The sequence below is a fragment of the Cyprinodon variegatus genome, unplaced genomic scaffold (genome assembly GCF_000732505.1).
Source record: "Cyprinodon variegatus isolate N-32 unplaced genomic scaffold, C_variegatus-1.0 Scaffold133, whole genome shotgun sequence".
Classification (NCBI taxonomy): Eukaryota; Metazoa; Chordata; class Actinopteri; order Cyprinodontiformes; family Cyprinodontidae; genus Cyprinodon; species Cyprinodon variegatus.
This window is the reverse complement of record NW_015150586.1, coordinates 558,979-573,275: the sequence shown is the minus strand read 5'-3', so window position 1 is coordinate 573,275 and position 14,297 is coordinate 558,979. Positions and strand designations below refer to the sequence as shown.

Genomic DNA, 14,297 nt, shown 5'->3' with positions numbered 1-14,297 from the left:
ACAGCCAGGCAGATGAGCTCAGAGCTAGCTCCCATGTCAGTGGATGAAGAGAGCACATCCAGCCAGTCACAGTCAGAGAAACAGGACTACACTGGAAAATCTCCAGCATCTAAAAACAAGGGTGTTGATGGAAGCAGCACAGCTAATATTTCTCTCCAGGATGGAGTCACAGCCAAACAGGAACAGACCAGATGAAGCTACTATGAGAAAAAGCAGAGAGAGCAGAACGTTAGAGATTGAACTAACAGATTCTGCAGAGTTGGAGAATAGAGATAGAATGATGAAAAAGGGGTCCCTATGTCCTCCAGCAGTCTAAGCCTATAGCAGCATAACTATAGAGATAGCTCAGGATAAAATAAATGTTTTAAAGATTTGAAAAGATTTTCTAAACCAAGCTGTTTGTGGGGTTCCCAAGGGTCCTTGTAATTCTTGAAAGTTTGTGAATCTTAAAACAAAATGTTCAAGGGCCTTGAAAAGGTTTGAAAACGGTCATAAATAAACGTAAGTTTATGCCGTATCATGATTTTCACTGAGGTTGTTTTTAAGCTCATCATGTTAACAATGTCTTCATGTCCACAGGTTCCTTCTCCTTCTCAGTTCTGTCAGGAAAAGTCATGTTCAGAGAGGTCTACTACATCAACCAGGACATGTCCATCAGGTCACCTCTAGTGTCCAAATCCCTTTTATGTGTCTGTCTCTTCGGCTCTCTGCTCACCGGCTGCTCTCTCTCTCGCTCTGTTGCAGGATTCAGGACGGCTTTCTCATATTTCGCTGGTGGAAAATGTACAACCCAAAACAGAAGCAGCACGGTGAGTTTGGCAGCAGAGATATTCAAGACATACCTCTCTAACACATGAATATATAAGCAGGGAATTTTGCTCCATTGTTGCAAGCAAAGAGCACAGTTTGAAAATGGGGAAAATTATGGAGCTCTCCATTTTCACAGATGTGATCAATGCATGCACAGCATGAGTCACACAAAAACAAAAAAATCCACACTCGCAGCACAATTCATGCAAGCAAAAAAAATCCAGCAGCATGTGGAATCTGGGGGTGTCATCCCACCTGCAGTAGTTTCTTGTGATTGGCTTATACAAGGAAGCTCTGTGATGCAAAAAATGCATTTGTGTATGGAGGCACGTAAGGAGTGTCTCAAAAATCCACACACAAATACAGTGAAGTTTAAAGACTGGTACTTTTGTAGTTTTATTTATAATTGTTTATGGACCAGAAATACATTGGCGAATCTTGTTCTGTGTGTGTGTGGATTTTTTTGTGCTTGCGTGAATCGTTCTTTGCACGTATGAATCACATGTGTGTTTGTGAAAATTGAGACCAATCTAACTCCATACAAACTGAACCCTTGAAAGGTTTTCAATTAAAAAAATATATTTTTCAGACTAACTTTGCTGTTTTTTTCTGATAAAATTTTTTTTTCAAATACATTTATGATATTTTACTTTTTAACTTCCATTCAAATTTGAGAAGTTCTATCTCTAAAATATCTTTTTTTTTTTTTTATGAATTGCTTTCTTTTCAAGCTGTTTTCCCACATTGCTCTTCCTTCACTTATGGGTGCGGGCTTTCCTTTAGATTGGGGAGGGAACCTGCTTTTCTATTATTATTTCAAGCAATGGATGTTTTTTAAATGTAATTAAAAAAATGCAATCCAAAAATAAAACTTTAAAAAACATTTTTGAACCAAAAAAGTTTTTAGAGTAACGTTTTTTGCCTTCCTGCCCGGACAGATCCAAAAGCAGAGACCAGGCTTTATGTGACGGTCAACGGCTTCGAGTTTCACGTCTACAACCGGACCGACCTCTACGCGCGGCTGCAGGAGACGTTTGGACTGGAGCCCACGCTTCTCACCACCAAGAAGGAGGAGGAGCGGGGACAGGAGGAGCGGGCCGAACCCCTGGAGAGGTCCGTCCGCAGCCCGCAGGGTTTGTCTTCCCTTTTTTCCTCAGATGATTTCAGCTGAGAATCTTGTCTTCTGCAGTGTGAACATCAGTGCGGAGAGTCCAGAACCCACGTCGTCATGGCGATCCCTCATCCCTGTGATTAAACTCAACATCAGTACGGTAAGCTCCCCTCCCCCCTCTGTTTGTGGATCTGTCCTCCGCTCAGAAACTCACGTGTTGCGTTCTGCGTTTCTCCTGTAGGGCCGTGTGGCGTTCGGGAACCACCACCTCCCTCAGACGCTGTGTGTGAACTTTGAAGACGCCTTCCTTACGTACGCCACCAAGCCGCCGTCCAGCCACCTAGACCAGTACATGCACATCGTGAAAGGATCGTTGGAGAACGTGCGCGTCATGCTGGTTCCCAGTCCGCGCTACCTAGGAATGCAGAACGACGAGTGAGTTCCTCTGATGTTTGAATGACGTTTCATCAGAACTCTCCTTTCCCTCCTAGTTTCCACTTTAATAGCAGGAGGCCTGAACTGGGTTCTCTTAGGTTACGGTCACACTGCAGGCAATAAAGTGTTATTTTGTATATATATATATATATATTTTTTTTAAGGGCTGTATTGTATGCTAGTATCATTTGTGGTCTAAATTTGTGCAGCGCTGAAGCACCTGCCGCTGTTTTCTTTGCCCCGCCAAAGCTAACTCTACTGTGGGGGAGGGGGTGGTCGACTCCACTTGGGATTAAGCGTATAAGAAAATGGATAGATGGGTGGAAGGATAAAATCTCTGCGTGAGACGCCGACGTCTCGGCCACAGGCCACCTTCTCGTTGGAGCCCTCTTTCTAATCGTCTGATCCGACACATCCACGCCGAACCGTGTGTGATTGTAGTAGCATGAGTAGCCCATGGCCTCTAGTTTGGCTCTTGGGCCGCTGAGTTTACCGGCTGAAGTGTGGGCAATGCTATCCAAACCTTGAATAAAAGTTTCATTATTGTCTGATGGGTCACTGATAGGTCTGTTTTTTCCTGTGGGTGGGGGATCATACTAGCCCCTTCCTACCCAGTCCTCCTCATCGATCTCTCCCTCTCCACCTAAATCGCTATCATCAATAGTTGGAAGCATTTCTTAATCTCTATTTTTGTAGTTAAATTTCTCCTGAAAGCCATTTTTCCGTATTAGCCAAAGAGTTCTAGGTAGATTGTTGGTTGCTAGGCAACAGTACCGAACGTCAATCAACCGTGGGAAGAATTTCCAATGCAACTAATAGAGGCGTCAAAATGTCGGCTGTGGGAGATCGAGGTAAAATTAAACATATTTATTTTGTACATTTTTATTTTATGTACAAAAATTATGTGAAAGTGAAGGAAATATAGAATCAGCAAAATAAGATTAATGTGAATAAAGTTCCTTCCCTTTAAAATATCAGAACCGTCAAAATGACGGCATGTGGAGTTCTGGCGTTAAAAGACTTTTCCACTTTAAAAAAAATGCACTTGCACGAGCTCATTTCTCCTCGTGCACGCCCTGTTTAAAAGTGTTCTCATAGCTCATACAAGCTTACTGTGTCCACATACAGCTGGGACTATATAGTGAACTTTATAGTGAAAGCAGTTAAATGACTGTTCAGACAGATGATCACTACTTTTTGCTCCATTGGTCACATAACTCCTCCATCGCGCTGTGCCTGTGCCATGTCTATTAGTCGCTGCTGTCAGGTAGCGACAGTGGGACCCTGTGACAGCAAATCCCATAATGCTTTGCGTGGAGAGTTCTCTACACAAAGCATTCTGGGATATATCTGCCTCTTCTGAGGCCTTTCTTTTCTTCTCATATACTTCATAGACACTTTTTCTCTTCCGACCCTCGGCCATTTTCAAAGAACTGCGGTGAGAAAGGTGAGCTTCAATGACTGTCTGAAACCGTAGCTCACCACAGATATATGCCTGAAAGTGCGCATGCGTGGAAAAACATAGCTAACTGGACGAACACGTAGGACGGCCTTATGTAAACATATCACCAGGATGATTGACAGTTAGGAGTGCTGCTTATTGAGATGATCCACCCAGAAATAAAAGATCGTCCTCTATATCTTTAACAATACAATCACTTCAAGATGGTTGAATATAAATTCTGCTCTCCGCATAATCGTTCGTCATGGTTGTTTTTCTGCCTGCTTCTGCATAGCAGGACATGGAATAGTGACCTTTGAGTATTAATGGCGTTCATGTTGGATGAATGCGACCCAGCCGTTCAGACACAGGTCACATTTGAAAAGATCAGATTGGTATTGGGTTCAGGACCACAGAGCCAAGTGGTCTGGGTCGCACTGGAACAAATCAGATCTGTCTCCTGCAGACTGACATGAAAAGATCAGATTAAGCAACTTCAGTCTGCTGTGTGAACGTAGCCTAGGATTGGATTTCTGTAGAACTGCAACCTTCTTGTCGAGTTCCTGTTTTATTTGGTTAGTGTGGCAACAATAAAGGTAGGAGGATGAAGCAGAAACAGAAAATGTAATCTGGATTTTCTAAAAAACTAAATCACTGGGAACCGCTGAGGATTCTGATGTTCCACTTTCACCACAGACCCCCCCGACTGATGGGCGAAGGCTTCGTGGTGATGCAGTCCAATGACGTTGACATCTACTACTACCAGGACGAACCAGGTGGGATTTGCTCCTCACAAAAACCCTATCTTCCTTCCTTTCTTGCTTCCTTCTTTCCTTCCTTGCTTCCTTCATTGCTTCCTTCTTTCCTTTCTTTCTTTTTTCCTTGCTTCCTTTCTTGCTTCCTTCATTGCTTCTTTCCTTCTTTGCTTCTTTCCATTCTTGCTTCCTTCATTGCTTCCTTCTTTCCTTCCTTGCTTCCTTCATCGCTTCCTTCTTTCCTTTCTTTCTTTTTTCCTTCCTTCCTTTCTTGCTTCCTTCATTGCTTCTTTCCATTCTTGCTTCCTTCATTGCTTCCTTCTTTCCTTCCTTTCTTGCTTCCTTCTTTCCTTTCTTTTTTCCTTCCTTCTTTCCTCCTTTCCTTTCTTGCTTCCTTCATTGCTTCTTTCCATTCTTGCTTCCTTCATTGCTTCGTTCCTTTCTTGCTTCCTTCCATTCTTGTTTCCTTCATTGCTTCCTTCTTTCCTTCCTTCCTTTCTTGCTTCCTTGTAAATTTGCGACCTCTTGGTCACTGTGTGTCTCTTAACCCCCCCATCAGGTCTGGTCCCGTTGGAGCAGGAGGGAGTGGGGGAGGCAGAGACGAGCAGCGAGGATGATAAGCTGCAGGACCTTCCTCCATGCTGGGGGCTCGACATTGTTTGTGGTAAAGGAACCGACTTTAACTACGGACCGTGGGCCGACCGGCAGAGGTAAGCAGACCAATTAGATCTCAGCTGAATCTGATCCTTAAGCTGAATTTTGAGGGAAAAAAACTTCCATTGGTTACACGAAAATCTAAAAAGGAAAAAAAAGTTTTGTTTCATTACCATTAATTCATCTCCAAAATGCTCTTTAACTCTGTTTGTATTGTAATTGATCTTTGTTTATAAGCATACTGGCATCTGGGATTTGAACCTTAGACCTTAGTGTTGCTAGTCTACCGTGCCCCCAGCTGTTAGACCAAATAAACTGATGGCGTGGACTGTAACTGTAACCATTCTGTTTGCATCATGACATGTTTGAGTCGCTGTGGAAGTGAGGAACGTTTTTCTCTGCAGGGATTCCCTTTGGAAGTTCTTCCTCCCGGCCGACTACCAGGTCATGGATGTGAGCGAGGTCCCACAGCCGGGAAAACCCCGCCAGATCCAAGCCTTCGAGCTCCGCATGAACATCATCGCCGACGCCACTATTGACCTGCTGTTCACCAAAAACAGGGTGACTGACTGCTGCCTTGTTTGATCCCACTTCCTTTCTGTGCCGAGGGGCTCTTCTTTGTCTCCGAGCCTCGCCAACCTCTCAGTTAGTGATGTTGACGTTTTATTCTATTTCAAACAGTCCTTTTTAAGCTGAGGATGTGAAAGGCACGCCGAATAAAGAAACAGGAACAGGCTTTAGACAAAGACGATCGTCTTTTTTCCTTTCCTGCTTTCAGTGTTTTGTCTTCAGGTTAGGTGTCTCTTTTATTTTTAGTCTGTGGTAATGAGACGTCTCTGTTTGTCTTCCCCCTCCTCTGCTCCGTCTTCATCGCTGTTACTAGGAAACCAATGCCATCCATGTGAATGTAGGCGCAGGCTCGTACCTGGAAGTCAACATCCCCATGACCGTGGGAGAGAATGGTAAGTAGGTGTTTCACAGCAGAAACAGAAGTAAACATCTCCACGGCTCCAGGTTAGATGTATGGATCCTAGAACCACTTATTCTACCTTTTATAGGTTCTCCTTATGGTATGACTTTAGCTTTAGCTCTGGGTAAACACGTTGGAAACGCTAATAATTTAGCAAACAGCAGAAAGGAGTCTCAGGGGGAGAACCAGAGTCAGTCTGTGTTCTGTCATATCAGCATACCCATTGTCATGTGGGTATGTTTATCGTTTATCCCTTTAGTTTTGTACAAAAAATAGATTTTAAACTACCTCAACGGGCGTGTATCCCTTTGGTCATGTACAAAATAAAACATTTTAAAGTCGGATCACCACACGCTTCAAAGAATTGTTTTTTTTTGTACATGACTAAAGGGATAGACGCCCGTTGAGGCTAAAAGTCGGCCCGATGGAAAAATTCTCGCACGCCTGGAGAATCGGCCCAAAAAGGGCAAAAAAAATCATTCAGTATATGCCCGGGTTAATCCACAGTAACTATGATGTATGCCGGAATATTCTCAGCGCTACGTTTCTTCCACACATTTCAGCTTTCTTCCAAATGAAACGACTCGACTTCCTCCTAACTCAGAACAAGCCCTCTGCCCTGTTATGCTAACAGCTTTCTGTCAGCAGACCTTTAAGAAAGGAGGAGGTTAAGATCAGAGTCGGAACTCATCATACAGGTTGGCTCTGGCTGTGTTGGATTTCAGCGGCTGCTTCCTCCAAGGACCCGCTCTACCTGGACTGGGTCCTTGGAGGTCTGTGACAATGAGGAGGCCAGAAGAGTTTGACTATGGATTCAAAGTCCAGCCTTCTCTGGTTTTCCCGGCCCATACCCTCTGTTGCCTAGCAACTGTGACACTTGACACACAAGGCAGCCAAAGAATGAATACGGAACTTCGCCCTACTGTTCTGGGTGCTAATAACATTTCTGAGGAGCTTCAGCAGCAGTACCGTCGTCTCAGATATCTAGTCCCCACACTACAGATGTTGGAATCTGAGCTTAAATGTTAGTTAAACCCATTTCCACAGGGACAGATAAAAACCTTTCAGTGAACCAAACGTTACCCACCACATATCTGATGCAATAACCATTAAAACAACTATTTTCATTCATTTCAGACGGAACTTTTCACACACTTGGGTTATATTAAACTGCACTTCTAATATTCAGCTGGTTCTGAGCTTTCTCCCAGCATGTTGGGTTTAAACTCCTCTGACGCAGAGATCATTTCAACCAACTTGATTAACCGACCGCTGCCCAGTTGATGGTGGCGCCCGCGGTTTACAGCCCTTTGCATGTGTTCGTCCTGATCCTGACAAATGCTACGTTCACACAGAAGCCTGAAGTGACCCATTTATTTATTTATTTATTTTTTTTGTCCATATGCGACCTGGATCTGATCTTTTCATGACAGTCTGAACAACACAGATCCCTTCTTTTCCAACCCACACTTGGCTCTGTGGTCCTGAATTCGATTCGAATCTGATCTTTTCAAATGCGATATGTGTCTGCAGGGTTTCCAGAACTGTCTCTGGTTGATCGTAAAGCCATATGTTCGGAAAAGAAGCTCGAGTCTGAGAAAAAGGTAGAGAATGGGGAAAATGTAAATTCAACAAAAGTGGCTGGAAAACGAGGAATTCGGGACATGGCTGCAGCCTGTCGACGGGTACTTGTTGGTGGCATTAAAAGTATTTCTAAGAGCATTAAAAGAACATTAAAAAGTATTAAATTAGAGTCTCTCATTTCTGTATAAACCCGGGTCTGAACAGCCAAGTGGCATTCATGCAACCTGAACGGCATTAATACCTGACGAAGGTCACTATTCTGCGTCTTGCTGTGCAGAAGCAGCAAGAAAAATGACAACCATGGTGGACGATGATGCGGAGAGCAGTATTTATGTTTAACCATCTTGAAAAGATTGAGGTTTTAAGGTTGGGAAAGATCACTAGATGTTCTCCAGCACTAACATCCATGTTTACTTCCGTAAACACAGAGCATCCTTGCTTATGACGTCATTTCATCCTCTACTACGCATGTGGGACATGTAAGCTGTATGAATGCAGTTAACACAGGATATCACATACAAGTCGCATGTATTTGGAAACGTGAACGGCAACGCAAAAAAAAAACAAAAAACGGTGTAAACGTAGCCACATTGTTACAACGACATATCGAGTTTTCTCTCGAGAGAACGATCAACCAGTCTAACGATCCACCTTTAAAAGGTTTTTGTTTCTGACCAAATATAAATCTATGGCTCTCCTGCCGACGTCGGCTTGTGGGTCTCATGTGGAGTCTCCTTTGGTTTATAATAATCCACAAAAAAGAATATGAAATTATATCTGCAATAAAGTGTCTGCCTGTGGGGCTGTGATCCATCAAAGCTTGTTTTCCTGCTTTGAGTCAGAAATAAAAATGATAAAAATGTTTTTCTTCCAGTCGCTGCATTGGGTTTGTTTTCAGCTCCATGTTTCCCAGTCAAACCAGTCCAGAGTTTTCTGATGAATTGCTTTTGAAACTGTGGTGGCCTTCGTGGATGAAATTATGATAAATGTTGATCTTTAACCTGAATCCGTGATGCAAAGATCTATTTCTACCCAACAGACGGTAACATGTGAATCAGCGAGTCAAGCTGTGGAAATTAGGTCATTAATTTAGTGCAGCAGTTGGAGAAGAAATAAGAGTGTAGATTAAAAACTATATTTTCATTATATTCATATCATGTTTTCTAATCTATGAGATCAGCTGGAAACAGAGCAGCTTTGCTGTTTTTTCTGTTTAAGATGAGGCAGCAGCCTGTGAGGTATGGAGAGCTGTTTCATTTATTACTCAATAAATAAAAAAAAAACACTGCTATTGATAAATATTCCATAAAATATAAATCACCATGAAATAAAAAAAAGTAAAAACAATTGTTTTATTATATAAACATGTAGTATTATTTTGTGACACTTTTGTTTAACTCCTTTTATTTCCTGTTCTTATATTTTGATGAGGGGCAGAGTTTTATCTGTCGGGCGGCGCTGGTTAGAGTTCAGCGACGTCAAATATAATAAAATCATTGAATTTGGGATATTTATGGGGATATTTATGGGGATATTTATTTATTTGATAGAATATTTATTGGTGGCAGTTTTCCATTAATTTTGAAAAAAACGGCTCTCCATATTGAGACACAGCTGTGGGAAGCAGTGAGTGTTATCAGGCGGTAACGGAGCGATGGCTGCTTCCACCTGAGGGCGCTAAACTGGTTAAAAACTCAGAAAAGTCACCAGATTTGTCTCTAGCTGCTTTTTTTAAGACAAAAAGTTGTTTGAAGGGTTTGAAAGTCACCAAATATAAGAGTTAGCAACACTGGACTGTTGGCTCCATTTTTCTTTCACTGAGAGCAGAGCCTTGTAGCTAACAGTTAGCTTCATACGCTGGGAGGGATTTAACGTTAGGCTTTACTAGGCAGTTGCCTATGGTCCCAAGCTCCGCCTAAAACACAATAAAATGCAAAGACTTTGTCTCATTTTGCTGAATGGACCATTTTATATAAAAAGACCAGAAGCATCAGATTTCATCATCATATCCTTGGAAAACTTTACAAACATGTTTTTAACAATAGGAGCAAAAAGTGTGATTAATTACAAATAAAAAAAGCCACATGAAGGCAGATTCTTAACATGTTTGAACTGCTGTGGTTAAGTTGCGTAACAGTTGCAGCATTTATCACCAAAAACAAAGCAATCTAAACTATAAAATCATGAGTGATGGAAAGATTTTTTTTTTGTTTTTTCAGCTTTTCATTTTCTCATAGAAATCAACTCCTCTGGTTGTTAACCTTTATGTATTTAGCAGTTTTGTTGAGATTGTTCACTTTGCTGGTGAAGATTCTCAGTCATCCAGGTCATGGACTTGGTTTCCAAGCTTGAAGACGTTTTGCTTCCAATCCAGGAAAGTTTTTCAATACAAACGGTCAGAAAAAGGGGATGGTTCCCTTTTAAGGTTCCCTTTATAGGGGAACATAACACCTCGCCTGTTCAGCCAGGCCAACAATTCCCTCTATTCACCCCCCTTTCAGACACATATACAGGTATGTGGCTTTGCAGTCTAACAAAGACGCTAAACAACCCCCATTCCAAAGGGCCAGACCCGTTCATCTGTTTCTATTTGCATGTTTTCTAAACAAAAACAAGCCTTTTTTGCGCTGCTGTATAAAACCATAAACTCAACGCTATTTCTGACATTTTGAATTAATAAAGCTTCCTGGATGGGAAGAGAAACTTCTTCAAACTTGAAAACAAAGTTCAGTGGATTTTTTTTTTTTTTTTTGGAACTGTTCACTTTAAAAATCAGGCAGGTAATGAGATGTGGGTCTTTTAGCCCCGCCCCCATTGTCCATGCAAGTATATCAGAGAATGTTGCAATGAGTTCTCATGCCAGCAGGAAGTTTCCCCCGTGTTTTCCTCCATGTCTAGATATGCAGCATATGTTACTGGAAGAGATCTTTTAGCTCCAAGCATTTTTGGTTCCTCATGTTTATTTCTTTTATTTCTGCCCTCAGGCTACTCTCCCACCATCAAAGGTCAGCTGCTCCATGTGGACACCACCAGCAGCATGCAGTACAGGACCCTCCTGGAGGCAGAGATGTTGGCTGTGAGTAATGGATTCTCCCGCAGCCCCGCTTTGATGGAAGCCATGTGAAAACGAAGCCGCCTTTTTTCTGTTTCAGTTCCATGTGATCGCCAGCTACCCCCGCGTGTGGAACATGCCCCAGTCCTGGCAGTGCGAGATCGAGGTCTACAAAGCCACCTACCACTTCATCTATGCTCAGAAGAACTTCTTCACAGGTCAGGGAGGCAGTCAGTCGGTGCCACAGCCACATGGAAGCAAATGTGTCCCAACCTTCCAATCAGAAGGATTCATAGAAACGCTTTTTATAAAAAAAAAAACAAAAAAAACCAAAGCTGTATTTTCAGACTCGCAAATTAAGGCCCTGTCACACCTTGCAGATTTAGCCAGCGTGTGCCCGACATCCCAGAATCTCCTACCTCAGCATGCTCATAACTTTTTTTGTTTTTTCCGTACATCAGGCATACGCTGGTCTAAATCGTCAAGGTGTGACAGGAGCTTAAGTTATAAAAATTTAACCTGCATTTTTTGTTTTCTTCTCAGACTGCTCAGTTTTCTGAGGCAATTAGATCAATAAATCAAATAACATTTATATATGATTTCATAAAAAAATGTCCCACCAAAGAAAGACATAAATGTATTTAAATATGTCAGATTTTATAATAGAAATGCTTTTTTTTGTCAAAATAAGCTGCATTTGGCAACGCATATAAAAGTACAAAGTAGATAATAATAAAAAATCCCTTTCTTCTGCAGGATGGCTCAGTTTGCATATTAGTTAAAATGATAAAACAAAAAATGGTTCATGTTTCATTTTTAAAAGATGTCCCAGCAAAAAAAAAAGACCAAAAGTCATTTACATAGGTGGGATTTTCTAATTAAATTACTTGATAGAAAAGATTTTTCATTTTAAGAACAAAGCTGATTGTTTTACTTAAAAAAAAAATTATAATAATACAAAAATCAAATGTAAATTATCCAAACTGTATTTACATTTTCTTCTGACTTCTGTTTGAAATTTTAAATAATAAAACTACATTTTTAAATTAAAATTTCAAAAGATGTATGCAAAAAAATGTGCCAAAATTATTTCCAAATGTCTTTTTTTATTGAAATATATTAACAGAAATGCCTCATTTTTTTTTATTTTGTGCCGTTAATATAAAATTGGTACATATTTGCTTCCATACAATCAAACAGTCCAGCTCTCCTCTTCTAAAAGATCTGAATGCATCCATTCAAAGAAGCTCGTTTCCTTTCAGATTTAATCAAGGACTGGGCGAGCGACAGCGCCCCAGACATCTACTCTTTTGTTCCCTATTCCTGGAAGTTCAAGATTCTCTTCCACCAGTTTGAGATGATCTGGGCAGCAAACCAGCACAACTGGATCGATTGTTCCACCAAGCAGCAGGAGAACGGTGAGGCGGCGCCCTGGGTCAGGTTTATGGAGCTAAACTGGAGCTTCACTTCAGCTTCACAATGTTATTTGGAAACTGAAAACAGACTTGATACTGAAAAAGGTTTTACAAATTGGAAAAAATTAATTCACATTAAAAAGACATTTAAGCAACTACTTTTCAGATTGAAGGTTTTAACAAAGTGCAGCCTCCTCAGTGTTGGGCTGGGACACCCTGAGGGTAACTGCAACAGGGGCCAACGTTAGGCCCGTCTGCGGCGGCCAGGGCCAAACTTGGCCCGTCTGCGGCGGCCAGGGCCAAACTTGGCCCGTCTGCGGCGGCCCGGGCCAAACGTTGGGCCCGTCTGCGGCGGCCAGGGCCAATTTATTATTATCTAGAGACTATTAATAACAGGAGGATAAAGGCAGCTCCAGACTAGCTTTGAATGTGGTGATGTCATCAGTACGCGTCTGTTCCAGTTGATCCATATTTATTCTGCGTTCTCCCGTTCTCCCCAAGTCCAGACTTTACTGGGTTCTTCTCAAAAACAGACTTGGCGAGGATACGAGTCTGTACTCGCGTTCTTGTGAATTGAGAAACGGCCCAGGTGTTGCATTTAAGAACCCTGGAAATGTCTTTAAAACTTAATTTACTTATTCTATGTCTATGTTGTTTTAAATAAAATGCCTCATTGCTTTAAAGACATTTCTAGTTCCCTCTGTTCCTAAATGCAACACCTTTTTTCTCACTTTGAAACTTGGAAAAAAAAAGAATTGATAAATAAGTTTGAAAAGAGTCTAATAAGTGTTTTTTTTAGGGAAATGTATGTGTATTCAAAGGTTTGACCAGTAGTGTTACTATTATTTTAATTTCTAACTTTATTTTCACTTTTTTTTTTTTTTTACAAGTTACAGTCTTTATTATTTTATTCTACAGATTTCAACCTTAACACATCTAAGTGGTCCAATACAAAAGTTGCTCCATCCAGAAATCTTGAGATTACAATCTGAGAAAATATAAAAAAAAGGGGGGAAAAAAATAAATCGGAAATAATAATGAAATAAGACTAAAGCAAATAATTTGATCCTTTGCACACATATTAAAAATCATCTTTATTACCGATGCTTTTTTTTCCTAATTTTTATTTTTGAAATGGATTATTTTTTCGATCTGTTCTTTGCCTTCAGTAATATTGAAATACATTTTTCTCCAAAGATTTCTAAAGGTAAAACAGACCAGGGAATCAAAACCACCTTATTAGTTTTCACCTTTTTTCATTTGTCTTTAGCTGGAAGCCATTTTCACCAGATAAAGTCGACATGAACGCTGGAAAAACCCTCTAAAGGATCTATACTTCCTGTTTCTACTGACATAAATCTGCCTTAACATCATATATTCTAACATATTGTGGGGAAGCTGTATAAAAAGGTTTCACGTTGTCATGATGAATAAAGCTTTGTTATACCTTAGGGCCTTTGGGATCAATGGCTAAATTAGTGTTAAATCCTGTAAAACTCTGGAAGCTGAGGGCTCTGACGGCTTCGTCTAAGTCTCCATGTACTGTAAGCAGAAGTCCAGTGCCTAATCCTCCAGCAGGCGGGATAATCAATTGCTTTATTGATCGTCTGCAGTGTACCTGGCAGCCTGTGGCGAGACGCTCAATATAGACTTCACTCTGCCTTTCAACGAGTTCGTTCCGACCACCTGCCACACCCGCTTCAGCCTCAGGGTGAGTCCCGCCACCGCTGCATTCCAGAAATAAAAGCATCGACCTGCTGTTGTTTTCCATCAGACTGAGCTTCTGTATGTTTTCTAACCAATTCACCATTATCGCCTCGTTTGTCCTCCTCAGGCCGAGGATACAGACATGCGACTGTCGCTTCCGGAGTGCCACCCGAGCCGCTACCCCCTCCTCACTTTGGCCAAAGATTACCAGAACATCAAGCTGCCGCCTGACATGTTTGTGTCCGGGGAGAACCAGGGAGGGCCCCCTCCGAAGCCTGGGAAGCCGCGCTGGAGGCACATCACCAATGCAGAGTGAGCTAAACCTGGGATTGGCTCCCGGAGTTGGGATCCTAAACCTGGGAA

General features: G+C 41.6%; 1 protein-coding gene across 1 annotated transcript in view; it reads left to right on the top strand.

The window, feature by feature from the left end:
* The window catches only part of kiaa1109 (KIAA1109 ortholog), a 91,287-nt gene that overhangs the window by 6,485 nt on the left and 70,505 nt on the right, over positions 1-14,297 (top strand). Inside the window, exons 4-17 of the mRNA XM_015376323.1 lie at positions 580-658; positions 745-809; positions 1,749-1,923; positions 2,000-2,081; positions 2,163-2,356; positions 4,494-4,573; positions 5,112-5,262; positions 5,611-5,767; positions 6,090-6,168; positions 10,745-10,836; positions 10,913-11,030; positions 12,075-12,230; positions 13,841-13,938; positions 14,062-14,246. Coding sequence (XP_015231809.1) covers positions 580-658; positions 745-809; positions 1,749-1,923; positions 2,000-2,081; positions 2,163-2,356; positions 4,494-4,573; positions 5,112-5,262; positions 5,611-5,767; positions 6,090-6,168; positions 10,745-10,836; positions 10,913-11,030; positions 12,075-12,230; positions 13,841-13,938; positions 14,062-14,246 — 1,711 coding nt within the window. The remainder of the gene's footprint in view (positions 1-579; positions 659-744; positions 810-1,748; positions 1,924-1,999; positions 2,082-2,162; positions 2,357-4,493; positions 4,574-5,111; positions 5,263-5,610; positions 5,768-6,089; positions 6,169-10,744; positions 10,837-10,912; positions 11,031-12,074; positions 12,231-13,840; positions 13,939-14,061; positions 14,247-14,297) is intronic.